Raw genomic sequence first — 27,441 nt, 5'->3', positions numbered from 1 at the left:
GAAGAAAACCCTTAGTCTGTATTCCAAACAGAATTAAATATATCCCAAAGCATTTAAGGATATTTAAAAAAAAACTTCACCTTGCATCAAAAATGTAAAAACTAAGAACAGAAATAAACCAAAAATCAGAGTGAAATGACAGGAAAAAAGTTAATTGACCTCAGGGAAAAAAAAAGGAGAAAAAGACTAAATGATCTCAGAAGTGAAGAATAAATTACAAGGTGCCCAAGGGAAAATAAACTCAAATGAAAATTTAACAAGGGACACTGAAGAAAGTCAGGAAAACCACCAAGAAAAATGAAAACTGGGGGAGGGGGAAAAGACAAGAGCAAGTAGTGAAAGTAGAAGACAGGTAAAGAAGGAATAATATTCATGTTATTATAGTCCCTGAGAAGAAAATCCAACAATAAAACTGAACTAATACTTGAAACTGTAATTCAAGAAAACGTTCCAGAAATGGAAAAAGACCTGACTCTACCTACATACTGAAGAGCTCACCAGATACTTGGGAAAATTAACCTAAAACAGTCAACTCTGAAACACAGCCTAGTAAAAATGATTTGATTTTAAAGATAAAGGCAAAATTCTCCAGACCTCTAGGTAAAAGGAATAACTTACAAGTCCAAAAGAATTAGACTAGCATCAGAAATTTCAAAATCAACATACAAAGCAAGACAACAATGGATCAGCATCTAAAATTAAAAAATGAAATAAAATCAATTAAAGTTAAGTGTGATCCAAAGATTTTGTCAGCCAAGTTGCCCCTCAAATATCAAGGCTACAGAAAAAGTTTTCGACATACAAGAATACAGGGAATTTCTGCACTTACTAGCCTTTCCTGAGGAATCTACTAGAGGATGAGCTTCATCCAACCAAAAGATAACTAAGAAAAAGTCAGCAAAGCTGACAGTGAGCATTTTAAAATATGTAAATGTAGATATAAGATGTTTAACAAAAGATGAAGATGAAGGTGGAAGACTAATGTAAATTTGCTGCACACTGTAACAGAGTGGAAACATTGTAACTAAAACATGGAAGAGACAGGAAACGAGAATAACAGTAAAAGCTCAATGTTGTATTTAAAGCATACTGAGTGGGGAAACCTGATAAATCAGATATTAAGAGGTTAAATCCATACAGTGCTGGGACAACTGGCTATCCTCAAGCAAAAGAATAAAGTTAAACCCTACCTCACACCATAAACAAAAATTAACTCAAAATGGATCAAAGACCTAACTAAATACAAGAACTAAAACTATGAAACTTAGAGGAATACATAAGGATAAATCATTTTTGTGACCTTGGATCAGGCAGTGGTTTCTCAGATATGACATCCAAACCACAAAAAAAAAAAAAAACCAAAAATAGATAAACTGGGTATCATCATAATTAAAAATGTATACACTGTAAAACATGCTATCAAGAAAGTGAAAAGACAACCCATAAAATGGAAGAAAATTTTGTGCAAATCACGTCTGACAGGGGAGTGCATCTAGAACATATAAAAATCTCTTACAATTCATAATAAAAGACAAATAACCCAATTAAAAATGGGCAAAACAGCTGAATATACATTTCTCCAAAAAAGATATACAAATACCCAATAAGCAGATGAAAAGATGCCCAATGCCACTAATCATTAGGGAAATGCAAATCAAAATCATAATGAGGTATCACTTCACACCAACCAGGATGGCTATATTCAAAGATAATAAAAAAGTACTGAAAAGATATAGAGATAATGAAACCCTCATATTGCTGGCGAGAATGTAAAATGATGCCGCTGCTTTATAAACCAGTCTAGCAGTTCCTTAAAAAATTAAAAATAGAGTTACCATATGACCCAGCAATTCCACTCCTAGATACAGATATACCCAAGAGAAATATATGTCCACACAAAAACTTGTACACAAATATTCATAGCAGCATTATTCATAATAGCCAAAAAGTATAAACAACCCAAATGTCCATTGAGAGATGAATGAATAACAAAATGTGGTCTAGCCATACAATGGAATATTATTTGGCCATAAAAAGGAATGAAGCACTGACACGTGGTTAAACAGGGATGAACCTTGAAACCGTTATCCTAAGGGACAGAAGCCAGTCACAGAAGACCACATATTGTATGATCCCATTTATATGAAACGTCCAGAATAGGCAAATCCACAGAAAGTAGATGAGTGGTTGCCTGGTGGAAGGGGGGACACAGGGGTTTCTTTTTGGGGTGATGAATTGTTCTAAAATTAGAGTGTGATGATGGTTGCATAACTCTGTGAATAGATTTAAAAACACTGAATTGTACACTTTTAAATGGGTGAATTGTGTGCTATATAAATTATATCTCAGTAAACCTGTTACCCTCCCCCCCCCAAATCAACTGAGATTCCATACTAACTGTGAACTCAGCATTTAACAATACAAAGAATTCCCCAGGAAAGCCTTTTCAACAAAGCCACACTCCTAGCACAGACCCAGACCAAGTCGGGAGCCCACAGAACAAGAGGGCTATTGCAGATCAAAGGAAACCAGAGCAAGGATTATTCTCTTGGCCCCAGTGGCTAGATGTCATCACCAGTCCTGCAGTAAGGAACAGCTAGAAGTGCACAGAGAACCCCACCGTTGCCTATCATTATCCTACTTTGATTTCATGGAACAACATATTTCTCATGCACACACAAAAGTTTAAATAAACAGAGGAGAGTAAGGACATTTAAAAAGGTTAACAAAAATACAAACCTTCTTAAATACCCCAATTGCTTTAAATAAAAAAGCAAAAGACACACCTCACAGCAAAAAAAAAGCAAATATAACAAAATACATATAATTATAAAATATTATGATAGAGTTATTAGTCCCAGCAAGAAATGTGAATGGGTTTAACTTACCTATTAAAATAAAAAGTTTCAACTTGGATCACAAAATAAAACAAGGAGTCATACAAAACATATTTAAAATAAAGTGATTCTGAAAGGCTAAAATGAAAATATGGCCAAAGTATATCAAACAAATGGGAACAAAAAGAGAGCAGGGGGTGGCAATCCTGAGATAAGGCAAGGCAGAATTCAAGCGCCAAAGCATTTATACAAAGAAAGACACTTTCTAAAGCTAAAAGCCACAATCTATGATGAAGCTAGAACAAATTAAAAATATATCCACATGAATGTAACATAGTAACCACCTTTAGGGAAAAAAAAGAACTATAAGAGATGCAAGGAGACATAGGAACACACTAATAATAGGAGACTTTAATATAGCACTCTCAGTGGTATATTAGACCAGGTGAACCAAAAATAAGGAGATAGAAGGTCTAAACAGCATAATCAGTGCGGTAAATCTTAACGATATTTCTCAAACTTTACACTCTGATACCAGAAAAAAACACATTCTTCTCAAGTACGTACACTACATTCACCAAAAATAATCATATATTATGTCACAAAGAAAACATCAGTAACTTCCATAAAACACAGACATTATAAACAATACTCTCTGATCATAATGCAATAAAACCAGAATTTACTAAAACAAAAAACAAAAAGGCCCGTCCACCTAGAAATTTTAAAAACTACTCCTGTTATTTTATAACCAAAATTATAGATTTTTAAAGAAATAATGACAATGAAAGCACTACATATTAGATTTCATGGGGCGCATTTAAAGCAGTGATCAAAGGAAAATTAATTGCAGTAAATACCTTTGTCAATAAAAATGAAAGAATAAAAATAAATTCATTTCCATGGCAAAAAAAAAAAAACCCTGAAAAATAACAAGGTAAACCAAAAGAAAGCACAAGGAAGGAAATAATAAAGATAAAAAAGTAGAGGAAAAGAATAAAAAGCTAGATCGAAGTAATTATTCAAAATTCTGTCATTTGTGAAAAAATTAAGATAGATAAACCACTATATAACTTGATTAAGAAAAAAGAGAAAGCACAAATATAGAAAATAAGAAACAGCAAGGGGGAAATAACCATTGATATGGAAAAAAAAAATTTAAATCACAAGAGATTAGTTTGTAACCCTCTATCTACTAAATTTGAAAATCCAGATGAAAGGGATAATTTGCTAGAAAAATACAGATTATTAACTTTGACCCCATTAGAGTTAGAAGAAAGCTTAAATAAACCAATTTCCATAGAAGAAATAGAGAAAATTATTAAGGAAATAATAATTTATCCCATGAAAAAGCATCAGGCCCAGATGGTTTCACAGGGAATTTCTAACACACCTTCAAACACCAGATAGCCTCAATGCTCTATAAATTATTCCAGAGCAGGTACATCACACACACAAAATATCAAGCCTACAGGAACACCAACCTTTCAAAGATGAATTAGCCAGAGATTAGAAGCTCCATCCTCTGGGGAAGAAGGAAACCCTGGAGCATAAAGTCTTGGAAACTAAAGAAGGATGTTTCAAGAAAGGAGACTTTCATGGCAAAAAGCTGCATAGAGATCCAACAAAAAGAGGGAAAATGCAACCACTTGGCTTCAGCGGAAGGTAAGGAGACTGAGAAAGCCAATTATTAACTCTTTCTAACAGTCTAGATGAAAGGGGAGAGAAACTGGGTTGCAGCTGGATGACAGGGGTCTAGGGAGGAGGTTTCAAAATGGCAGCAACTTGAGTAGGTTTAGGACGTAGTCAATTTCCCCCAATAGTCCACATTTACATACTACCTTCCTCAATGGTCCAAACTGAATTTTTATCAGCAGTCACATTTTATGTTAATTTAGCAAACAGTACTGCCAGTGACTGCTAGGGGTGAGGGATACAAAGTTGGAAGAGACCTAGTTTATTTCCTGGAGATTTTAAGTCTTCAGTGGATAAGAAGGATCACAGGAGCGCCAGTACTTTCTGGTTCACTGAGTGTGCTGCAAGTACTATCTCATTTAATCCTCAGAAGCCTCTGAGGAAGCTGGAATTACCTCCATCTCATAGATGAAGAAACCAAGCTTCAAAGAGGTTAACCAATCTGCTTCAGGGAAAAGAGCTGAAACTAGAACCCAGGTTCTCAGACTCCAATACTAACACTCCCACCTTGCAACTACTACCTTCAGAAAGATGACCCTGAAGACACGGCTGGCCTGGTCATTTGCGCAGATGCTCAGTCAGCAGAACTGGGCTTTAGCACACTCAAGAATAGTTGACATCCTGCATCACATCTAAAATTGCTGTCTAAATTTGGCAAGCAGCTATTATGCCCTCTAGCTGCCTGGACATTCTGTAGCCTCTAGGACACAAAAACTACGTTTTATTTATCTTGATCCCAAGGACTGTGTTTTCTTTAGCTTTGTATCTGTCCCCCTCAACTTTATATATAGTGCCTTTAAATATCTCCTCCTTCAACATTTGTGTAGATTCATTCATTCACTTAATTTCATAACTCGGATACCGTTTTTAATATACTCTAAGGCAGTAATACAAAACTTCAAATTTAAGGAGTGAAAGAGTGTGGGGGCAAAGGGTATCACAGAATAGAGTTCTGAATTCAGATATGACTTTTAAAAAAAATCAATATACTTTTGTGTTCTTTAATTCTTACAAGATAACTAGCAACAAGACGAAGTATGCTTAAATGTACGTTTCCATCAATGTCGCATTTGACCCTTAAAACCACATTATAATAAAGGTAAGGCAAAACGCTCCACCTATAATCTCGAATTCAGAGTTGAGGAAATAGTCCCTTAAAAAAAGGTAAGTGACTTGTGCAAGGTAGTCAGATACACTGGAATTCAAGGAAGTCCTGATTTCAAATCTCCTGCTCAATCTATGATGCCTTTGCCTCACCTAGATAACCTTTCTTTACTAAACTGGGTAAAGGTGGAATAAAAGATGAGGAACTGAACTGCTATCAACAAATAAGAAAAAAAAAGGCTAGCTAGAGAAGAACACCTGTACATGGTTGGAGAGAAGGACATAAATGGCCCCAAATGGTTCCTTATAGAAATCCTTTAAATGTTGCCTTTTGTTAGGGTGTGGAAAAGGACACTCACAGATTGTTGGTGGGAGTGCAAAATAGCACATCCTTTCTAGAGGGAAATAGAGCAATTCACATAGAAGACACAAAAAAAACCAAACCAACAATTCTATCATCTAGGAATGTACACTAAGAAAGTAACCACAGATAATGTAGGTTTTACATTTCTGCAACAATGTGTTTAAGTAGTGAAAAACTGGGAATAACCAACTAAATAAATTACTACAGCCATATAATAGCATGCTATGTAGTCAGAAAAAAAAATGGTTACCAAAGAGAATCCACCTTAGAAAAATCCATGCATTCATCTCTGCATAGAAAAAGACTGGAGTTGTATAGCCAGTGCAATCATATTCACAATGGTTACTTGCAATGGTGAAATTGTATTTTCTTTATTATGTTGTGTCTATTTTAGAAATTTGGTATGTGTTACTAAATGCTAACAAGACGTTTTAAAGACGCCTGGGGGTGTGAAACAGCGGGGTTTTCGAAAGAACATTTTAGTAGCCATTTTTAAAAAATATCATTAAAAAATAATTACTATACCATTACCATTAAAACAGCATTGAATTATATTGTAGACCCGCAACTTACGTTATCAACCAGTGTTACCTCGACAACAAAAAAGAACGTTGAAAAATAAGCACTCGAATCCACACCAAAACCTCTTTTCAAATTCCAGTCTTTCATTTGTAACATTCCGCTTTCAGAAAAATGCTACAAAACGTTGCCTGACCAGAAGTCTGCGCGACCTTCCTGATTTCTACCTGTAGTTTTCACTTTGTTCCAGAAAGGCATCCCCTAAGGGGCAGCTCTAGAAGCGCCCAGAGAGGAAAATCTTTGGGAGGCTAAGTTTCTCTCCCATTTCTTTCCCTCCCTCCCTCCCTCCCTCCCGGACAATCCGACAGTGACTGGCCCAGTTTCTTAAATACACGGCAGAGAAGCACAGGAGATGCGCCCATTTTCAGTACACGTTTCTAAAAAGACAAGTTTTACTTTCCAGGGCAGGATGAAGAGCAGCCTGCACTCCTCATTCTGGACGTTAGCTGAGGAAGATGCCGCGGGGCGGCAGGAGCGCCCCCGGAGGAGGACAAAGCAGGGGCTCCTCCGCTACGTCCCGCCGGCAGCGCGTCCGGGGCCGCCTCAGAGACAAGGGCACCGTCGCTGGACCCCGCTCCGCCCGTCCGCATGGCAGACGTTCCCAACCGCCGGGGCCGCAGCCTGCCCGACGGCGGGGGAGGACTCGGGCCGCGGCAGCAGGTGCCCGGGTCGCCGTGCCTGAGAGAAGGTACCGGCCCAGTGGCCTGAGGTAGCGGCAGGGGAACGGTTGCCCGGGAGTCCGAGCCGGGCCGCAGCATCCACCCCGCCGCCTCAAAACCGGCCCCCCGCGGGCAACGGACACGCCCTCCCCACGGCCCGGAGCCTCCTCGCCCCGTCCGCCCTCACAGGGCCACTCACCCGGCCGGGAGGTTCCCGTAGCCGCCGCCGCCGCCGCCGGCCCCTCGGGCCTCGCCCCTCTAACGGCCGCAACCTACCACGGCAACGTAACCGCAGCTACATCAGCCGGGCTGCGGGACCCGGAAACACTTCCTTCCGGAACCGCCTCGCCCCGCCCTGGTCCCGCCTACTGTCCGTGGCTTCGCACTGGGCAGGCTCGCCAGACCCCTGCTCTCAACTCTTTCCCAGCCAGGCTGCCGGGGCCCGGCAGCTCCGTCCAAAGCGCCCGCGCCCTCTGCCGGCAGTTCCCACCCCTGCCGCTCTGTCCAGAGCGCGTGCGCCGTGTTCCACCCCGCCCCGCCCGCCGGGAAGGAACGACTGCATGGGGCGTTCCAGGGCCGGGGAGCCAGGCGGTTGAGGGTCAGGGAATGGAGCTGACCCCTCAGGCAGGAGCAGGAGCTTGGCTCCGTGGGCCATCCAGCCTTGTGCACACAGGAGCCAAAAGTAGCCTTCCAGTCCCTGGCTTGGCCTTCAAAGCCTTTCCAGAGCCAGCGCACCTGAACCTGCACCGCTGTGGCCTCTCTCCCTGCCTACTCAATCTCTAACCTTCCCCATGGCGTCAAATTAATTTGTTTTACCCGGAAAACAAAGCGCTCCTCTGGACCTCATAAAGAGATTAATGGTACCAACATCTCTCCACCATCCAATTCAAAATATTGACTCATTTTTGTCTGCTCTCTTCATTTCTCTCCTCCCATACTCCATCCACCAGCTCGCAAAGTAGTATGTCCTCCCTCTTGGAGCTTTCTCACTTGACAATTGGATATTCTTTTTACCCCTCGCAAGATTCCTCTTTCAGGTTCCACCCCATCTGGTAGTACCACCTTTTATCCTCCCTGTCACTGTCTTCTACTGAATGTCGTTTTCCTCTCCTTCTGAATTACTGTCATCATGCTGATGAATGCAACAGCCGTGACTGAGCAGCGTTTCCTTAGCTTCCTTAACCCAGGTGACTTGCTTGTACTCTACTTTCTCTGCCCATTCCCAGGCACACATTCTAGAAAATCTAGACGTTCATCACTTTATACTGTTCCATCTCTAAAACCTTAAGTTTAGAAATCCCATTTATTTGGACTCACAATCTTCATGCTTGCAGTCCTCTCTCTCAGTCCCAATATTCTTATTCTTCAAAGACCCCAGAGCTCCCATATCCACTGAACCTTCTACCTAACATAAGCCGCTCTTATAAGCAGAGTCCTTGGAATTGCCTTTTGACAATCCTAGCATCAAACAACCATCTTTAAACACTCCAGTTACCTGCATTCTCCATTCCTACATCTGTGTTTCCAAGCACTACTTGGGAGGAAAAAGCCACACAATTATAACAGAATGATGCCAAGACAAATTTATTGGAGCCTCTTAGGAATCCTTTTATGTGGCCTCATTTTCAATAATTGCTGTTACTAACCCTTCCCACTCTCTTTAAGCCCCATACCCATGATCATTTTCCTCTTCATATGTGATTTTACTTACTGTTTTGCAGAGAAAATTCCTCAGCATGACATTATCTGGTTCAGACTTACTTCTCTAGCCTCTCTCCTTGTTACTCAATGCTCTGGCCGTATTGAAATGCTTGCACTTTAAAGGGAATATTGCTTTTGTTTCCACTCAGTTGCACATATTGTCCTTTCTGTCTGGTTAAGAGGTATGAGACCTTTTTGTCTGCATACACATAGCTTCAGTGCAAGATTTGCTTCCATTCTACCTTCAAGAATTGTTTCCGCTCCATTTGTTCTGGTCTCTTTTAGGAAGAGCAATTGTCTGTGGTAGTTCTGTTTTATCATTTTCATCTCTTTGTCCTCTTTTTTTTGGCATTCTGGTAGATCTCAAATTTGCTTTCAATATTAATGATAAAGTTCCCTAAAGCATTATTTATGCTTCTGTTTTTACTTAAATTCTATTATTGAGATTTTCATCTCCTTGTGTCTGTTCCTCCCCCGCTTCCCCCACTTTCATTTCATCCTACTGACTTTCTATCTCATCCTTTTATTTCCTTATGAATTCTGTTCTGGACTACCTTCTTGCAAAACGATGCTAAATTGGTCATAAAATCTTTATTTTGGATTTTGTAGTCAATCATTTTCACAAGTATGCTCTTTCTCTTCCATGATTAGTTTTTGTGTACTTCATTTTATGTGTGTGTGTGCATACAAACATACACATACTTTTGACTCATCTTTGAAAAAGGTGATCTTTGTCTATATTTATTATTGGTTAACAGACAGCACAACTAGATGGCCCTCGCCTCATATTCTGTCTTTCTGTGTGGACAGAAAAGTTAAGTAGTTGGCACAAAGTCATGTGGGAGAAGAACAAATTATCCTCTACCCGTCTAAGTTCTTTCAGCTGGTTGAATAATCCAATCAAATTGATACCAGGTGGATTAATAAGAGTAAATAACCAAATTGAATTACATATATACTTACAGGAACCCCACATACTATCTAACAGTCAAAGCCAGAAAGGGAAGAATGAGTATGTATGGCATTCTGAGTTAAAGATGAGGTAAGACGCCTTGAGGTTTCCGAGGAGAGGAAGGTCACTCACAGGATGATAAGAGCAGATATTCAGTAATTAGAAGTTTGCTCGGGGGAGGGGGGTGGGAGATGAGGGTCAGGGGGATCAAACATGTGGTGATGGAAGGAGAACTGACTCTGGGTGGTGAACACACAATGGGATTTATAGATGATGTAATACAGAACTGAAATCTATGTAACTTTACTAACAATTGTCACCCCAATAAACTTTTTTTTAAAAAAGAAGAAGTTTGATCTGCCCTATGGATAGGTCAAAAAAAGTTATTTCTGGTGATAACTCTTATTATGGGCAAGACCCCAAATTTAAATTCTGTAAGAGAGAGGTAAAAGTTTCTCATGAGCCCACAGGGTCTCGACTGCCTTCAGCTCAAAATAATTCACAGGCCAAAGTGACACATCTTGGGGAGGCCTGTTCTGAAGCCCTTTACTCACACAGCTTTTGGTGCATATATGACTAGCACACACACACACACACACACACATACTCAGAAGAAGCCGAAGAGAAATGGAATGTTATCTGCCTTTCCACTTATTTTATTATTTTTTAGCAAAGCTAAATCTGCTATAGAATGCCAAGTATGCTTAATACAAGGATTCTCTATTAGTAAGAATATTACGCTATAATAGCAATCCCAAATTATTTCTCGCGTATGTTACAAGTCCATCATGGGTCAGCTTTGGTTCTTCTGTCTGGGACATAGGCTGAGGGAATAGACTGTATCTGAGACATTACTGGTGTCATATCAGAAGAAAAGGAGCAAGAGTGGGGCCATGTGCTAGATCTTAAAGTTTCTGCTACAAAGCTGACTCAGGAACTCTGGGAGTGGGGCCCAGCATAGTTTCAACAAGCCCTCTGAAGGGGCTTCTGAAGCATGCTCAAGTTTGAGAACCACTTGTCTATGGCTTGTATTCCCCGTATACCAGAAGATGGACACAGAGGCTTGATTAAATTCAGAGTGCTTTTAAAACTACTAATTCTTAAACCAGAGAAAAAAGTCAAATTTAAAAAAAAAAGAGGGAATCAGGCTTTGATACAGACTTAGACCAAGTGCCCACTGTCATGGTCATTTTTTGGAGGGACACTGCTTCTGGGGAAATCTGCCAGCTGCTCTGACATACATCTCCAGCCATCCTTCTGTATAGCTTTCTTTTCAAAATGCTGATTGATGTGAGAATAAGATAATTAGGGAGAAGTAGGACAAATAGCTTTCTCATCCCTTGACAACGCTGTTGGCCCAGATTTTTCTCATAGGTTTTGTATAAATGGTTTGTATTGTGTTGGCTGTGCTTCAGCGTTAGTCCTAACCCAGGACTGACCGAACCAGGTGAGTTTTCTCTTTCCTTAACTATCTGACTTTGGTTGTTTTCCTTAATACTGATAATGAAATGCGATGTATAATGCTTAGCTGGCCCTGTTTTCTTCTCTTTTTCTTCCGTGAGATAGGCATTTTTGGTGGATACTGTCCTTGCTTTACCTTTACTTTTTTAAGGGCTTTGTCAACAGCGGAGTGCAGACAGAAATGATTTATATTGTTTGAAAGAAAATGTTTTTAGACAGGATTATGCTGCAGACTCATTTTTGCGTATTCTAGTCACGGCCTTTATGTCTGTTTTCCTACTGAGGTGGAGGACAAATTCCTAGACAAGATTTGGTAGTTGTTACCAGCCCACTGGTCCCATAAATTATTTCTGATGAACTCCTTTGTAATGTAATATGTGAAGTGGCTTGGCCCTGATTCTGCGAGTCACATAATGTTTGTGGTTTTAAAACAGTGTGTCACAACTCAGCAATTATTTTGGAAAAAAAAATTTGATGTGGACTACCTACATTGATGCAAAGCAAAACAGGATGATGAGATGAAATTTAAAACTTAATTTTACTGCAAAATAAGTTTTTAAGTTCATTACTCCACTTATTAAAATCTTTAGTGCTCCCCACAAAGCTCTTCCCCCAAATCCTTGATAGATTGAGTTCATATCTCTTCCTAACAAAGCAGTCTGGTTTTGTGTCCTGACACAACCCAGACTCCATTTCAAAAGTCATTAAGCTCTCAAAAAATTTCATTTGCCTGCTAAATTTGCTTTAACTCCATATTTATTAAGTATCCCCCTGTCCCAGTTTCTTAAGTTTCACACCAGTTCTCACTCTCCCTTAGACTGGTAGGGAAAGAGAACATAATGGACTCTGTGGTAGATTTTATAATAATTAAAGTATTTACTGACCCTTTCTCCCCAGGCTCCTCATTTGAACACTGAAAATGACATACGTGACTTGCATTATATTGCCATTGGACACCTCTAATCTAAGTCAATCATGGCATGGAGAGACAACTATCCACCAAATTACTTGTGCTCTCCCTTGCATAACAGCAATATCTTTGGTAAGAAGTAAACCAGCCAGGGCCTACAAATCCCAGTATCCCTTGCATCTAAGTGGGGCCATATAACTGGTACTTGCCAATGAAATGTGAGTGGACATAGTATGAGGCCCTTAGAGGCCAAGGTGGTCGGGAAGCCGTGTGTCTTTTCCATACTCTTTCCCTGTTCTGTCAGCTTGATGCAGAAAAACATGATAAAATTGGAAGATGAGGGAGCTGTAAGATGGAAGAAGCCTGGTTCCCGAATTACCATGCAGAGGAGAGTTGTAATAAGGCACATCTGTTTTGAACTTCACATGAGGGAGAAAAAAACTTCTATTGTATGTGAGACATTCTGCAGCTTGGGGAGGGAGGTGTTGTCATAGAAACTAGCATTACCTTAACTAATACATATGATCGGTCATCTCCTTCCCTTTGGCCAGTGATTAGCGTAGAGGTCAGTGTAAGGTCTAGTACTGGCCAATGAGAAGCGGAAATCTGCTGGGAGCTTCTGGGAGTTTCCTCCCTGGTGGAAGGAGGGAGCCGCACAAGGAGCAGCCTGCCGCTAACTTCTTCACACCTTTGACCACAATGGAATGAGGATGGGATGCTGGTGCCACTGCAACCTTCTTAAGAGCCAATGGACTCAAAGAAGTGCTGTCCCAGAATCCTGATGTCATTGAGCTGCCTTTGGAGCTTGTTATGTATTACGTGTGATTGATAAATACCCTGAATACTGAGCCACTTTCTGCTGTGTATAGTGGAACCATCCAAACTGGTATATGTATTCTCAATTCTGAAAAAACATTTATTCAACGATGATTTATTGTGGGGCTACTCTGTGACAGGTGCTGTTCTAGGTGCTGGGGATCCACAAGCAAACACAAAAACCGGGATCCCTGAGACTGTCATCTCATGAAAGAATGTGGGTCTGGCAGAAAGATATGCAGATCAGAGGCCATGAGTTTTAATTCATAGATTTCCTCAGTAACAACTGCATTTACTCACTCATGAATATTTACTGAATACCTGTGTTAGGTGGTAGGAATATGGCAGCCCTGCTCTCAGAAGGCTTACAATGAGGGAAACAGACATTAACCAAAGTATCACACAAATAAATGTTTCATCACAAACTGTAATAATATGAAAATGTGTAACAGCAGACCTGGCCTCATCACCCATCACAATTGCAAATAACTTCACAAATTGTCTATTGTCTCTCTTCCCTACCAGACTATGGGTTCCAGGAGGGTGGGGATAATATCCAGCCTCATTCTCTGCTCCATCCCATCCCTAGCAAAATGCTTGACATGGAGTAGGGAGTAGGTATTCATACATAGTTGCTTAATAAATGAGCATTTATAACATGGGTTTCCTCCTAGATGACACACACAAAAATTCTCATACCAACTGTGCTTCCAGAAAGAGGGTGCAGGTATTCTGCTGGTCTGAGGAATAAAAGGCCCTCAGCAAAACATTCCCAGGAATCTGCAAAATCATCAACAACTTCTGGTGAGGGAAGCTGGTTGAGATCAATTGGGAAATTTGCAAATATAGTATTAGGTTGGTGCAAAACTAATTGCAGTTTAAAAGGTTAAAAATAATTGCAAAAGCCACAATTACTTTTGCACCAACCTAATATGAGATGTGTAGACTGGCAAGAGCCTCTAGGGGTTGGGTCTGTGTGATCTCCCCAGGCAGGAACTTGGAGGAGCAGTAGGCCAGGGCAGGCAAGACTCCAAAGCAACCCCTGGGCTTGGAGCCCAGCTGTGCATTTCTTGGCTGTATGTGACCTTGGACAAGCAACTTCACCTGTCTTGGCCTTCATGGGAAAGTGAGCATGGCAACAACAGCGCTCATCTCAGAAAGCGGTTCTTAAGGTTAAGAGAGAGAATGCATGGAAAGCCCTTAGCATGATGCCTAGCTGGCTCAGGTCAGGTTCTCCACGAACAGACTCAGACCAATTAGCATGTAGGAAGTGCATGGAAAGTACTCGGGGGAGTGACGGAAGTAGGAGGGAGAAGTTGGGCTACAATGCAGTCTCAACAAAGCTGTTCGGTGAATCCACAGGGAGCTTAGAAGCTGGGACAGCCCTTCGGAGTTGGCTCACCTAGAGACAAAGATCTTTGTACATCGAATTATCCAGTTATTGGAGACAGGCTGACCAAGTGAGGGGGTTTCATTTAACCTTGGTGAGGCAGCCTCCTTCCGTGAAGGGCAATTCTCAGGGAGGAACTCCACCCACAAGACTCAGTAACTGTACCTCGGCATCTGGAAGGACAAATACCTCAGCCCCAAAGGGAAGGGCCATTGGGCAGTGAGCCATGACATCCACTATGCCAGCATTTGACTTGAACCTTCACTGCCATTGTAGCAGCTCTTTAACACTCCCCAAAGCCTGCTGAGGACTGAAAGCTTCATTGTCAAAGTATAACTTCCCAAGGGTTAAAGGCACAATTGTGATGTAAAATACACCGTGAGCATATATCAAAACTGTGTTTAACTCATTAAGGGGGATGACACAGCTGGATCAGGGGAGGACACGGGAGCTAATTGTTATACACACGCTGACGTAGGTCTACACACACAAACGCACACGGTTAGTAAGGAAAAGAATGCTGGAATAAGATTGCCAAGTTACGTACAAAATTGTTTAGTGCCCTACAGGGCCAGACAGACATAACCTTTGGAGTTAGCTTTTCTACAGGACAAGTCATGTGCAGCTTTCTGCCTACAAGTGAGTAACTCCAGAGACTGGGTCCCACTCGATAGCACATGTCAGTCATAGGAAGTCACATCCCCCCAAACTCAGCAGCCCCTCGAGCTGCCTCACTGAGACCACCCTCTAGCAGGGCTTCAAAAGGGCGCACAGTTCTCTTTTGCCCTCATTTCCACGTTTTGGATAATTTCCTACTATTGGTGAACACTGAATACCTTGTACCAGTTATGGGGGCTGTCACCACACAGTGGTGGCCCCTGCGAACCCTTTAGAAGGCCAGGTCCACTGAGCAAATGGGATTTATCCTTTCCTTTTAGGGGTACCAGTTAGGACTCAGTTTGTTCTAAAACAGCTTTTGAGTTGCATTCAATCCAACAAGCTCTCCGGAGGCATGTCTACTGTGGATGACCTAGCCCCTTTCTGGCTATCACTTCTTTGTTTCAAACTTTCTGGTTGTTTCAAAGATGAGCCCACACAGTACTAGGAAAGTGTGATTACAAGATAAGTACAGCTAACAGAGAGCCGTTGGCTCTAATCCAAAAAAGAAGTGACTTTACACAATGTTTCTATTCCTTGCATTTTACATTTCCTGAGAAAAGGTGAGATGGGGAAAGCCAGTCTTCATACTTTCTCGGAAGTGCACTAGGCTTGCCACTGTAGATGTTTCCCCTAACGCCAACCATCCCTCCGTGCCAACTGGAAGGATTAAACGTGGGCATTTCCTAACTGCCTCACAGAAACTTCTTGTTTACTGCAAAGCTGAGAGGAGGGGTGGGAGTGAATTCTCCAGGTGCAACATCTGAGCTGACCGGCAATCTCTGCCGTTTGCAGGCTGCCCTTCAGGCTCTGGGCTGTAGGAGTGATTTCTTTCCCTAGTGCATCCCATGCCCACTGTCTTGGACCCTCACCTGGACCTCAGGGGCAAGAAAGAAAAAAGGCAGCACTGACACACTCCTTTCCTCCCGGTTCACATGGGCCATCTATCCCAGAAACACAGGGGCAAGGAGAGCCAGCCCACGCGTGCCCTGATCTGATGGTCACAGTAAAAGGTGCTCTCCAAAGGTGCAGGATTTTCAAAGCGCTTTAAATCAGTTTCACCCACTCTGCCTCTCCTCGAGCTAGAAGGCCCATGCTGGCATCTGTAAGTGAGCCCATACTAGACATTTAATCCAGTATTTATGCACAGAGATATGCGACACAACACAAAACAGCCCACATGAATTAGGTTACATCAACAACACCTCCCCAATTTGACCTATTGGAAGGGGGAGAAGGGCATGTGACTGGTTGAGGGAATACTACTTTCAAATCCCATGTTCTTGTTTCCAGGTGCCATGGGAACTTGAACTAATGATAAAGCCAAGCTCTGCTGCTTTGAGCAGACGAGTGGATAAGAAACCCTTGCAAAAGCAGTCGGATGAAAATGTTCTAGAATTAGATAGCGGTGATAGTGGTTGCACAACTTTGTGAATAAGTCAAAAATGGAAATGTATACTTTAAAAGGGGGAATTTTTATGGTGTCACTGTGAATGATATCTCAATGTTTTGTTTTGTTTCTTAATAAATGCACACTCATAACTAGGATTCCCCATGGGGGTTCGGGCCCTTCTCAGCTCTAAACACCTGCTCTAGCAAAACACTTCTGCTGCTCTCAGGGACAGAAGAGCCTGTCAGCTCCCCTGGCAGTACCAAAGGTGAGGACCTGGAGTCAACTCCAGCTCTGCCAACTTCCAGCTGTGTGTCCTTGGGGACGTAACCCTCTTCTACCTACCTCATAGCCTGGAGAAGTCTTAGGACCATCTCACGTACAGCAGGAATGCAGGATGTGCCAACTGTTAAGGTCCACTCCTGCAGGAGAAGCTTAAACCACGGTGAATGGAGGCCACTGCGCTTCACACCTCCTGAGATCACAGCACATCCTGGGAAAGGGGGCGTCAATTCCGGATCTTTAGAGGCTTGACACCAAGCCTTGTGTCTAAATTTTCCCTGGACTTAAAACCTTGAACCCTAATTTGTACCCACGCCTTGGACCCCACTCCTGTCTTTATGATTTTCTCACTGACACCCTTACCCCACCACAGATATCAAACTCAGTCCCTCAGGAGACACTAAACCATGTGCTCTCTCTGCAGAAACAAATATTCCAACCCCACCATCATACATTAAAAGCTTACGACTCTTGGGTCTGGCACTGATCTCTATTTCTATGCAGTTTTAATTATGGAAGTTTTATCATATATTGCTTTGTGGTCATTTTCTTACATGAATTGTACAATTACATTTCAAGTTGCAAAAAACAAATCCCATTGACTGGAACTTCATTTAGTTTATAAATACTGCACAAATGTGAGGGCCACCTACTATCAGTCTTCCTCACAAGCACAGGTTTTCTCATTTGGGGACATGGCTTGTCTTTCCATTTCCATTGATTCTAATGTCCCACAGTCAAGTTTTAGACATAGCTTGTTATTTCTAGGAATTACACGGGCTTTGTTGGGATATACTTCCTGTTTATCATTAATGGATAAGAAAACTTGATTTTTCTTTATTTAGTAGTTGGCTCCCCTGTGAAACTATTCTGAGTTTTTCAGTTGTTTCTCCTGGGTTCCACCCAAAAACATTACTGTACAGGCTTCTCTTTTCTCATGTTTCTAAGAGTTCTCACTCCATTTTCTTACCTAGTTAAGCTTCCTGAAAGATGCTGAAGAGTGGGGACAGAGGTCACCTTGTGCTGTGCCCCAATGTAATGAATGGGTGTACCTCTAGAAACTAATTAGTTCTTTACATTTGCTTTCTAAATTTAGTTTACAAAAGCATTTGCTAATAGGAGATCTGTGCATACTAAGACAAATTTAGAATGTTTGCAAAACAGAAATTGCTTAGGAGTGAGTGGCCTCCACTGTGACCTTCTGGCCAGAGCTCGTGATAACAGAAGCCACTTGTAAATGCACTGTCAAAGGCCAGAATACGGAAAGTTAAGAGATCCACTCCGGTACCCTCAGGAGGGGCTTTGTCAGCAGAGCTGGGGGAGACTGCAATGACTGGAAGGCTCCCCAGCTTTGGAAATAGCAGCTCAGAAGCTACCAGGAGGGTCCCAACATCCCCATTCCAGCCCTACTCCCTGGCTCCCCATCCTGGCTGGTACTGTCTCCCTGGCTGCAGGCAAGCCGTGAGTTAGATACCAAAAAGCGGGTCTGGGTTTTAGCTTACTGGAAAATAAGGGTCACCATTCCCATTGCAATTTTGTTTAAATGCCAGAGTGCTGTGTGGCATGTTTTCGTAGATTACACTAAGGTTAACTGCACCTTAACTAGCAGAAATCCCTCCCGTCAGCTGTCTGAAAGCACAGCAACTTCACTGTACTTCGAAGTTCATCACGTCCTAGAGCCGCTCATCACTTACGCTTATTTCCACAGTTGGCTTCACTTGGAACTGACAACAGAGGAATTTTAATGAGTTTGACAGGGAAAGAATACCCACACTGGATTTTTGTTTTTTCCCCCACATGGGTTTTAAAAAATCTGGTTTGGTTTCAGCACATTTCTTCATTGAGCCTACAGAAATAAACAAAAACACTAGCACGCCATGAGACTCTTTAGTGAAAATGTATTTCACGTGAAACACAATGTACACATCATGCAAACGAGGCATCACCACAGTCACAATGGTGCTGTGAGGTACAACAGATCACAACAGAACAGACCTTTAGCAAAATAAAGCTGTAAGAAGATGGCGAGGCATTTTTTGAAAGTCAGACTATGCTATCATTTTGTGTGCTTGTCATGAGAGATTTTCCCCGACAGTCATCACAATCATTGGCACTGCATTAGTGTAGGCATATATTTTATTTAGTATATACACATACACAAACATACACAGTTTCCATAATTAATAAAGTCTTATACTGTAGCTGGTTTTAAAAGCACATGAACAAGATGATTACTACTGAGACTTCTTTATATTTCCTGGTTGCAACCTCAGTCTGAATTATGGATCTTTTCGAACTCTCTATTATACAAGCCAAAAAAAAGTTTCAAAGAAGAAAAGGTCATTTTAATCTGAAAGTCACATTTCACCACACACACACAAAAAAAAACAATTAAAAAACCACCTTATTATATGGCATAAAATGCATGGAGTATACATTCTAGTGTCATTTGTCCACGTTCAGATGATTTTATGTCAAAGTCTGTTAAAATGACATACTTGGTCCAGTTCAGAGCCTCCTTGTTTCAAAGCATAAGATTTTCATTGGTGCCTGGTTTTACTAGAGTTGAGCAAATACAGGAGCAAACAAACAAATCCCCAAGATACAAGAGAAAAACAATAGCAACAACATGAAAACCAACTAGCTGTGCATGAGACACACAATTCATTCAGCCCAAAAGCCACTCGATGGTTTGGAGTGACTACACCTTGGAAATTTTAAGGTGCCACGTGAAAAGTTTTTTGCTAGATTCAGCTGCCCGTGCCTATAAGAATATGCATAAGAAAACAGACATCACACTGGTTAATGGCTTCCTTACTCAGCCAGACTTATTCTGTTAGCCCCCCAAGGGGAGTAGTGGGGCAACACATTTTGCAGGTGACTAAGCTTAATAATGAAAAACAGCTTCTTAATAGTAACTGCCCAACAAAGAAACCCCAGAGGGGGAACCCTCCAGAATTTCCTCTCCTTCTAAACACAGATGGGGAGATATGCAGCCCAAGTTCGGTATATGTTTAAGGAGAATCTGGGTAAATGTCTAGAATATTTACAGGAAACCACATCTACATGTTTATGTGCTCCAACTTTAAGAATAAGAATGGTTACAAGATGAATTTCCAAGTAGGAAAGACTGCGTTTTGGAGGATCATTATGATAACAGAGTAAGCAGTACAGGAAGCGCTTTATCAGCAGCAGAAGCTCATAAATAGAACCGTAACATGAAACTTTGCTAAAGCCCGACAAAGGCCAACGTGGCAAGGTTTCTACCAAGGGTGGCCAGTGTTTGACATACTAACTAGGAATACATTTACGTTGGGATCTAACACTTTGGAATCCAGTGGTTAAGGACAGCAGGAGCTTCCTCCGAGGGCCGGCAGAGGATGTGACCACCAGCAGCTTCACGGATTCTCCAAACACCACCTGTGTCAATTCACAAACAAACCCTGGTGAGACGAACGAAGACACTGAGTATTTAGCACTTTGTAGTACCTACAGTATTCTCTCTCTCTCAAATACTCACACTCTATGGGACTTTCTGCCTTCTTGGTAATTATAATTTCCTTGGTTCATACCGAATCTCGCAACAGGGGTGCTACAGCATTTTGTGTAGGACTATTCTTTTAGGTGGGCCAAATTTTCTTTGTGTGGGACTGTCCTAAAACCTGCAGGATGTTTAATGTCCCAAGCTTTGTTTTCCAAATGCCCGTGCTGCTCCCAGCTGTTGTGACTACAAAACCCCTCAATACATTTACAAGTGGCCCCCCTTGGGGGTGGTACCACCCCTAGTCGTGAAGAATTTGAGAACTAGACTACATGACAAATGAAAATATACAAATGGTGTGGATACAATTATGTAGCCAAGATTTTTTTTTTCTTTTTGGACAGGGACTTTGCATTTCTTTTAGTTAGAGATGTAGAAAACAGATTCGAGGAGCCTAAGTTTTGTGTATTTTCTGGTCCTTACTGGACAGTGAGGTCTGTGAACTGAAGGATTCAAGGTATGCTAACAACAAAAGACACTTTATACCAAATATTAAGCCATATAACTGTCAGAGAACTAGAACGTTCAGGTGGTTTTTGTTTTTGAAGTATCCTAGAAGGCAGCTGCTCTTCCAGACCAGGGATATGGTTTATTCTAAAAATTACCTGCCACGCATTCCCTCTTATATGTGAAAGAAGCACAATTGCTTTCTCCAGAGCCAAGAGAAGCGAACTCTAAAACTCGCTGTCTACAGCCAATAGCTGAAGTCAGCTAGAAATAAGTATATGACACACCCCGACCGTGGCCCTGTGGCCTCCTCAACCTGCTTCCTCATTTGAGAAACAGATTGGACTACATCCTCTCAGGCATTGAAGTTTTGTTACAGTAGTGGAGCATCATAAATAATAAAGTGACAGAGTATGCGGAGAATTTATAAAAATGTCTTTAAAAGGGTTTAAAGTGGGAGGGAAGTTGTCATTAAGTTACACAAAAATTTGATGATAAATTCTATTTATGTTTTCATCACTGAAAAACAAATAAGCCCCAAACTGAAGTAAATCCAATGTGAGGTGTATATAAGTAATTGCACACAAATCCAGAGTGTTTAGAACCCATAGATAAAACTTACTCAAATGAGAAGAGCTTCTAAAAGGTCTTAGGCAAGAAAAAAGGCCAAAAGTGGGGAACAAAAGATTCAGGGCACAAACTTCAGTTCTCCCCCGCCCCTCCACTCCCTCAGGTATGCTCCAAGAACAGATGTTTGCTCTGAAAGATTCCAGAATGGATCAACAGAACGGGAAATCATTTGGCCCAACACTCATCAACGTATGCGAATAATTCGATAAAATGTGCGATGTCACTGAGTAAAACTAGGGGAGAAATTCATTTTATTAACACCAGTGCCTTGTACCAGTATTAGAGCATTCTCTCTTTGCCTCGAAATCAGGTGCTACTCGAGACAGATGGTTGGTCCAACTTTTAGCCAGTGCTTCTCAACACACACACATCCCATCCACACACCCCTAACAGCAGGGGCGGGCTTGGCGGGTGTTGCACTGAAGGCTCCCATATGAAGGATTCACTTGAAATCCATCTCAAGTCTTGTGTGTGCTGCAGTATATACCACATACATATTCATATTCATGTTTGCATTTTTCAATTAAAACTGACCATCCAGGAGGCTGAGTGACGTTTACCCTATCTTCACAACCCCAGTTGGAGAGTTATGGACTTAGACTATCATCAAAAGACTGTACCTTTCATTAAAGAGGTGTTGTATTTGTCAACAGAAGGTGTTCAGGGTATTTTCTTGGCTGGGACTGTTAAATCCTTCGATCAGGTTTTTGTTACAGTCATCCAGGCTGAGATTTTCACTGGATCTCTTGGGGAACATGGGGGGGCCGGTGAAATCTAAGAGATCTTGCAGAGCTCGGGCATTACCAGTTCCATTTTGGTCCAGAGACACCCCAGGAATCATTTCACTCACTGGTGAAAATTCTGGGATGGAGATAAGCTCTTCTTTTGAAACAGGACTGGGGGCATGGGGAGAGAAAGGGAGAGGGAGAAGGAGAGGGAGAGACAGACAGACAGATAGACAGATAGAACTATTAATTCTAATACTTTGTTATACTACTTTTCTAGAGAAGATGGATTTAGAACCAGAGCTTGTGTATAACACACTGTGGAAAATACAAGTTAGTTAAAATCTGAGACGCTGACAGACACAAGGACCTGGGATGAGAATAAGGGAAGTGGGCTGAGCAGGGCTGTGGAGGCCAAGTTCACAGGAAGGAAGAAAACAGGACCCACAGGCAGCAGCACTCGACTGCAGAGGAGGCAAGCACTTCCTAAACCTTCGAAATGGGAACCCAGACAGAAGGCAAATGCTACAAGTTAAAAGTGAGCTGAGGAAGGGCCCTGACTAGCACTGGGGCGCCGGGCGCAGCCTCTATAGCAGTGGCGCCTTAGGTGAGCTGCTTTTCCTTCCCCAGCCTTAGGTTCTTCTGCTGTAAAATGGGACAGTCATTTCTCTCTACCAGGCTCATGTGGGCGCCTGTGCTCATGCTGGGGAAGAGTTCGTGTGGAGGGTTAGGCCACAGTTAACAAGGATCCCACCGTCCCCACAGGTCACCTGCACAGTGAATCTCTTCCACGGCTCCCTCTCTAAAGTGAGGCTTTCCCTCCACCCCCCTGACTTATCCAGCTCCTGCCCAGCAGGCCTGGTTCTCTCTCTCTCTCTCTCTCTCTCTCTCTCTCCTCCCTAGAAATGGAAGGAGTTTCATAGCTGAGTCAACCACACACCTAGCTCAGGTGAGTGGTGGCCTGCAATTTGAGGGCCTGTTACCTGCAGTCTCTCTTAACAGCCAGAGTAAGGCTGCTGCCAGCTTCGTCTGTTCTTTTGTTCCTTGATAAGATCTTAGAGAAGAATCTAGAAAAACCCGTTGAACTGCAGAAGCTCAGAAGAGCCGTCTCCCTCACACTGAGCAGTAGCAGCCCTAACACCACTTCTGGTGGCTGCAGCCTGGGCAGACTGCCTCATTAGCTGAAACACCTGCCCCACCTCCATTTCCTGGGTCTAAGCAGCAGGCCAGAGCTTGGGGACGACACAAACCTGGGCGCAGCCTCCAGGAATCCCCTCTCTTCAAATGCAGAGGTGGCCACAGGGAGATCTCAGTGCACACACAAAGCCCCTTCACTTTCTTGTACCTTGGCAGGTGCCATGTCTTATCCCTCCCCCCACCCAGACATAAAGAATAAGCACCGCTGGCTCAGCATACAGGTGGGGGAAGAATGTTGTGTTAACCTTTAAGGTGCCTCCGCTGTTTTCCCCTGGGGGCAGAGTGGTGACAGTTAGGGGAAGCCTGCCATGAGGGGGATGCCTGCCATGATGGCAGCCGGTGGTGGCAGGGGAGCTGGAGGCAAGAGCTGAGGAGGCCCTGCTGTCACTGTGCAGGACTTGCCCTACTGGTGACGGGGATGCTGGACCCTGGGTTTGCACATATCTGGCTCAAGGCCAGGGCGCACATTCTGGGATACTTGCAATCAGCGTGCCCTGGGAAAGACCCTCCTCCCCATGCCCCACCCCCAGACTGAGCTGAGAAGTCAGCCAAGGAGAGCAGAGTCAGCGGTCCGCGGCTGGAGCTCTGGCAGAGCTTCTGCGCCACACCGTCATTCCCTCCTGACTCAGAGAGCCGTCCCCCACTCCAACGGAGCTGGCTCTGTTCCAGTGCCTGTGCCCCGACCCCTCGTGAACAGACTTCTCCTTTCATCTGGGATTAATGTGCCTGGTGATGTCATCCACAAACATACCAGTTTAAGAATTCCTTAAGTTTTTAGAATCTGAAAGCAAATTAGTTCCTTTAACAAGTCTCTAATGACAAATTGACATGAACATGAGACACCGGACAAAGTAGGCCCTGTCAGTGCCCCGCCCAGATCTCCTGTACCTGCAGGTGCCCCCGTCCCCCAGCTGCAGAGAGAGCTGGCAGCTAGGGACTCAGTGCTGCCGCCTGTTTTCTTGACAAGTGCCGTGGGCTGATGGGAGCCCATGCCCACAGACACGATCCTGCATCCTCCCGCCCTGAGTGGCCCACAGCCAATGGCTGGCAGCTAAGTTGGCATGAAGGCCGCCCCTCTCTGGTGGAAATTCACCCTCCAGAGCTCCCGTGGGACCAGCTGAGACAGCATCCTTGCCTAGTGACCTCCCCACCCCATCCTGCTCCCTGCTCCTGCCACCTTCTCCTGATAACTGTCTCCGATGAATCCCAGGCACTAGGCCCTCCGCCTCAGGATCGGCTTCTGAGGAGCCTGACCCAAGACACGAATGTACCACTGAGGGCTTTCCGGGACGGCAAGCTCACCTACCGGAGGTGACCTGGGTGCGTAAAACACAAAGAGATCAACTCCGAGGCAGCGGAGGTGTTTGGAGATGAGGCTCAAACGCAAGAGAAATGGACTTACCTCACATCCATAGACTGAACTTCTTCGGTTGAGTCATCCAGACTGTTTGATTTCCCATCAAGAGCATCCAGATGAACAAGGCCCCCAACTGGTTTAAGCCCATTGGAGAAAACGTCGCGAGGGAAAGTTTCTGGGGCAGCCCGCCCCACACCGTTAACTTCCTGGCAGGTGCTCAATCCGTTGATTTCTGATTGAGAACACAAAGTCCTTCTGTTAATTGTAAAATACCCCAAACAATGGAGCAACAGAGGAAATACATATCGAGGCAATTAATTTAATCCATTGTTTTTACCAACAATACAACATCTTTTGCAAAAAGAAACCTAGGTAATCATCTTCACACAGTGGAAGAGAAGACAAATGATATCCCCAGCGTTTGTTCAGGGCTCAGGACCCACCCAGGAGGTTGGGTGTCGTACACTGTATAGGTCCCCAGCTCTGGAAGTAGGTTCTTGAGCCACAAGGCAAAGGAAAAACGTGGAGTAACTCTGAGATGGATACACCTTTTCTGACCTTGGCTACCATGAAATATTCTAACCTCGGAGTTCTGAGTGTACATGCTGGAAGAGAGCTGGGCCACCCAGGAGTGTGGAAGACAGGAGAAAGCGCCATAGAACAGCCGTCAGTTAACAGCACCTGCCCAGCAGTGAAGCTCCCCGGAAAGCCGCAGGGGCCAGCAGACAGGTAGATTCTGGCTGCGATGATCAGAGTAACTAAGGAACTCAGTGGTCTCCAAATGCACCTGACAGACTTGTGCTGGACATGGAAACTCCAGCAGGGAAGGGACACTGCTCAGGTCCCTTCCAGCAATCACGCTGTTAGGACCCACGGGTGCTCGTCCCCTGCAGGACGTGCTTTGAGCCTTCATGCTGAAAGGAAGAACCTAAGGACCAGACCTCTACTCACCTATTTTGTCCGGGACAACTGGCTTTGCCTTATTTTCCACGTACACAGCAGGCTGAAGCTGCACTTTCAGGTCTTCTTTCTGAAAACAAACAGAAGGAAGGCTGAATTTACATACAAAGACAAATGCTTCTGAAAAGCATCAGATGATTTCTGGAACCATGCTGAGCCATCTGCCCGCTTCATGATCATTTTTTGAGTCTTCTGAGCTTACTACAAATCAGCGTGTTTCCCTTAGTACTAGGTCACCACTCTCTTTTGTATTCATGGACTACTATGTCTTCCTTCATCCCCACCCCCACCCCACCCCCATTTCTCTGAGGAAATTTTTAAGTGACCCCATCTCTGAAACTCCTCTCTTTTCAGGCACCTACAGCCTCCTTAATCTAGCCAGGAATAAAACAGGAAGCGTCCATTTTGTCTGGCGAATCCTCTCCAAGACCTACAGTTCCAATGAATGGATTCTGCTATTGTTTTTATTCAGTACATGAACTATTAAAATGGTACACTGAATGCCTACCTTCACTTCTGGAGACACATCACTCTTCCTTGTTCGCTTCATGATTTCATCTATTCTCTGGAAACCAAAAAGAATCAGGTAAGAGGACTACAAGACCAAAAACATATAAAAGTAGCTAGGTCTATATGCAATTTCACATTTCTCAGAAAACTCCAAGTTTTCCATTGGTTTTGCAGAGATACACCTCTGCCCTATGAACAAGGTCAAATGTTTGAGAAGTGAATTAGGAAGTATCTCGAATCAACATTGAATTTATACCCCATCTTTCTCCTCCCTCTCCTTAGGTGATCTAAAGATCACCAAATCACCACCTGCTGTTCTAGAGGCTGAGGTGCAAGTCAGGAGGGGGGAGCACAGATTGGTCTCCCAGCTGCCAGACCTACAGCAACACAAAGCCCAGGCTGGAGCTAGGACACCATAACAATGCTCCTTTATAATCAGCCTCCTGAAACCCAACTTTCTCCATAAGTGCATTAAATGTAAATGCACTACACACTCCAATTTAAAGACAGACTATCAAACTGGATTAAAATAACAAGTCCTGACTATATGCTGTTTACAAGACACACACTTATAAGGACACACATAGGTTCAAAGTAAAAGGATGGAAAAAGATTTGCTATGCAGATGCTAATCGTTAAAAGGCTGACAAAGGACTGTAAGACAAGTATTACTAGAGATAAAGGATATTTCATAATGATAAAGGTGTCAATTCAACAGGAAAAATTCATAATTTGAAATATGTAGTCTCCTAACAACAGAGTTTCAAAACCTAAAACGAAAGTTGATAGAACTGGAAGGAGAAACGGACAAATCCACAATCACATATGGAGCTTTTATCACTCCTCTCAGTAACTGTTAGAGCAAGATGACAAAACTAATTAAGATATAAAAGACACGAGCAGCACTATCAATGAACGTGACCTAATTTGACAATTCTAAGATCATTCTACCCAACAACTGGGAAAAAAAATCTGGATTTACTTCCTGTTCCTGTCTCACCCTATGCCCTCCTAATCCGTCTGCCCTTACCTTCTTCCTCTCCAGTCGCTCCTGCTCAATCTGCAGCATGATCTGTTCTCTTTCTAGACGCATCTGTTTAACTGCCTCCTGGGCCTTTGCGTCTGCTGCTTCCTTCTGATAGAAACAGGTAAACCAAGGCATGGGCTTTACTAAGCTAAGAAAACACTGGCGTAATTCCCCGAGGTTTGCACATGTGCCTGCACCTCCTCATCGACCCCAAAGTGAGTGCCGTCCCGATACTCAATGTGGATTTACA

The 27,441-nt window shown here is 43.0% G+C and overlaps 3 protein-coding genes across 15 annotated transcripts in view; 1 reads left to right on the top strand and 2 right to left on the bottom strand.

Annotated features, from left to right (window-relative positions):
* The window catches only part of BCLAF3 (BCLAF1 and THRAP3 family member 3), a 54,855-nt gene extending 47,286 nt beyond the window's left edge, over positions 1 to 7,569 (bottom strand). For all 5 annotated transcript variants that reach the window (XM_033110885.1, XM_033110880.1, XM_033110899.1 and 2 more), the window contains exon 1: positions 7,438 to 7,569. The gene's annotated coding sequence lies outside the window, so the exon portion shown is untranslated. The remainder of the gene's footprint in view (positions 1 to 7,437) is intronic.
* Positions 7,168 to 8,021, top strand: LOC117020289 (mucin-1-like). Its single transcript, XM_033102663.1, has 2 exons — positions 7,168 to 7,267; positions 7,318 to 8,021. The coding sequence occupies exons 1-2, from the start codon at positions 7,168 to 7,170 to the stop codon at positions 8,019 to 8,021; spliced, it is 804 nt and encodes a 267-aa protein (XP_032958554.1).
* A 10,657-nt stretch (positions 8,022 to 18,678) lies between these two features.
* MAP7D2 (MAP7 domain containing 2) overlaps positions 18,679 to 27,441 on the bottom strand; it is a 91,770-nt gene continuing 83,007 nt past the window's right edge. For 8 of the 9 annotated variants that reach the window (XM_033115120.1, XM_033115126.1, XM_033115134.1 and 5 more), the window contains 6 exons: positions 27,195 to 27,299; positions 26,163 to 26,219; positions 25,646 to 25,724; positions 24,740 to 24,926; positions 22,036 to 22,311; positions 18,679 to 20,217 (listed from right to left, as the gene is read on the bottom strand). In XM_033115120.1, coding sequence (XP_032971011.1) covers positions 22,062 to 22,311; positions 24,740 to 24,926; positions 25,646 to 25,724; positions 26,163 to 26,219; positions 27,195 to 27,299 — 678 coding nt within the window. In that variant the 3' untranslated portion in view covers positions 18,679 to 20,217; positions 22,036 to 22,061. The remainder of the gene's footprint in view (positions 20,218 to 22,035; positions 22,312 to 24,739; positions 24,927 to 25,645; positions 25,725 to 26,162; positions 26,220 to 27,194; positions 27,300 to 27,441) is intronic. The other variant, XM_033115170.1, reaches the window with a different exon arrangement.

The sequence above is a fragment of the Rhinolophus ferrumequinum genome, chromosome X, assembly GCF_004115265.2.
Source record: "Rhinolophus ferrumequinum isolate MPI-CBG mRhiFer1 chromosome X, mRhiFer1_v1.p, whole genome shotgun sequence".
Classification (NCBI taxonomy): domain Eukaryota; kingdom Metazoa; phylum Chordata; class Mammalia; order Chiroptera; family Rhinolophidae; genus Rhinolophus; species Rhinolophus ferrumequinum.
The sequence above is the reverse complement of the archived record's forward strand: the minus strand, read 5'-3'. Positions and strand labels throughout refer to the sequence as shown.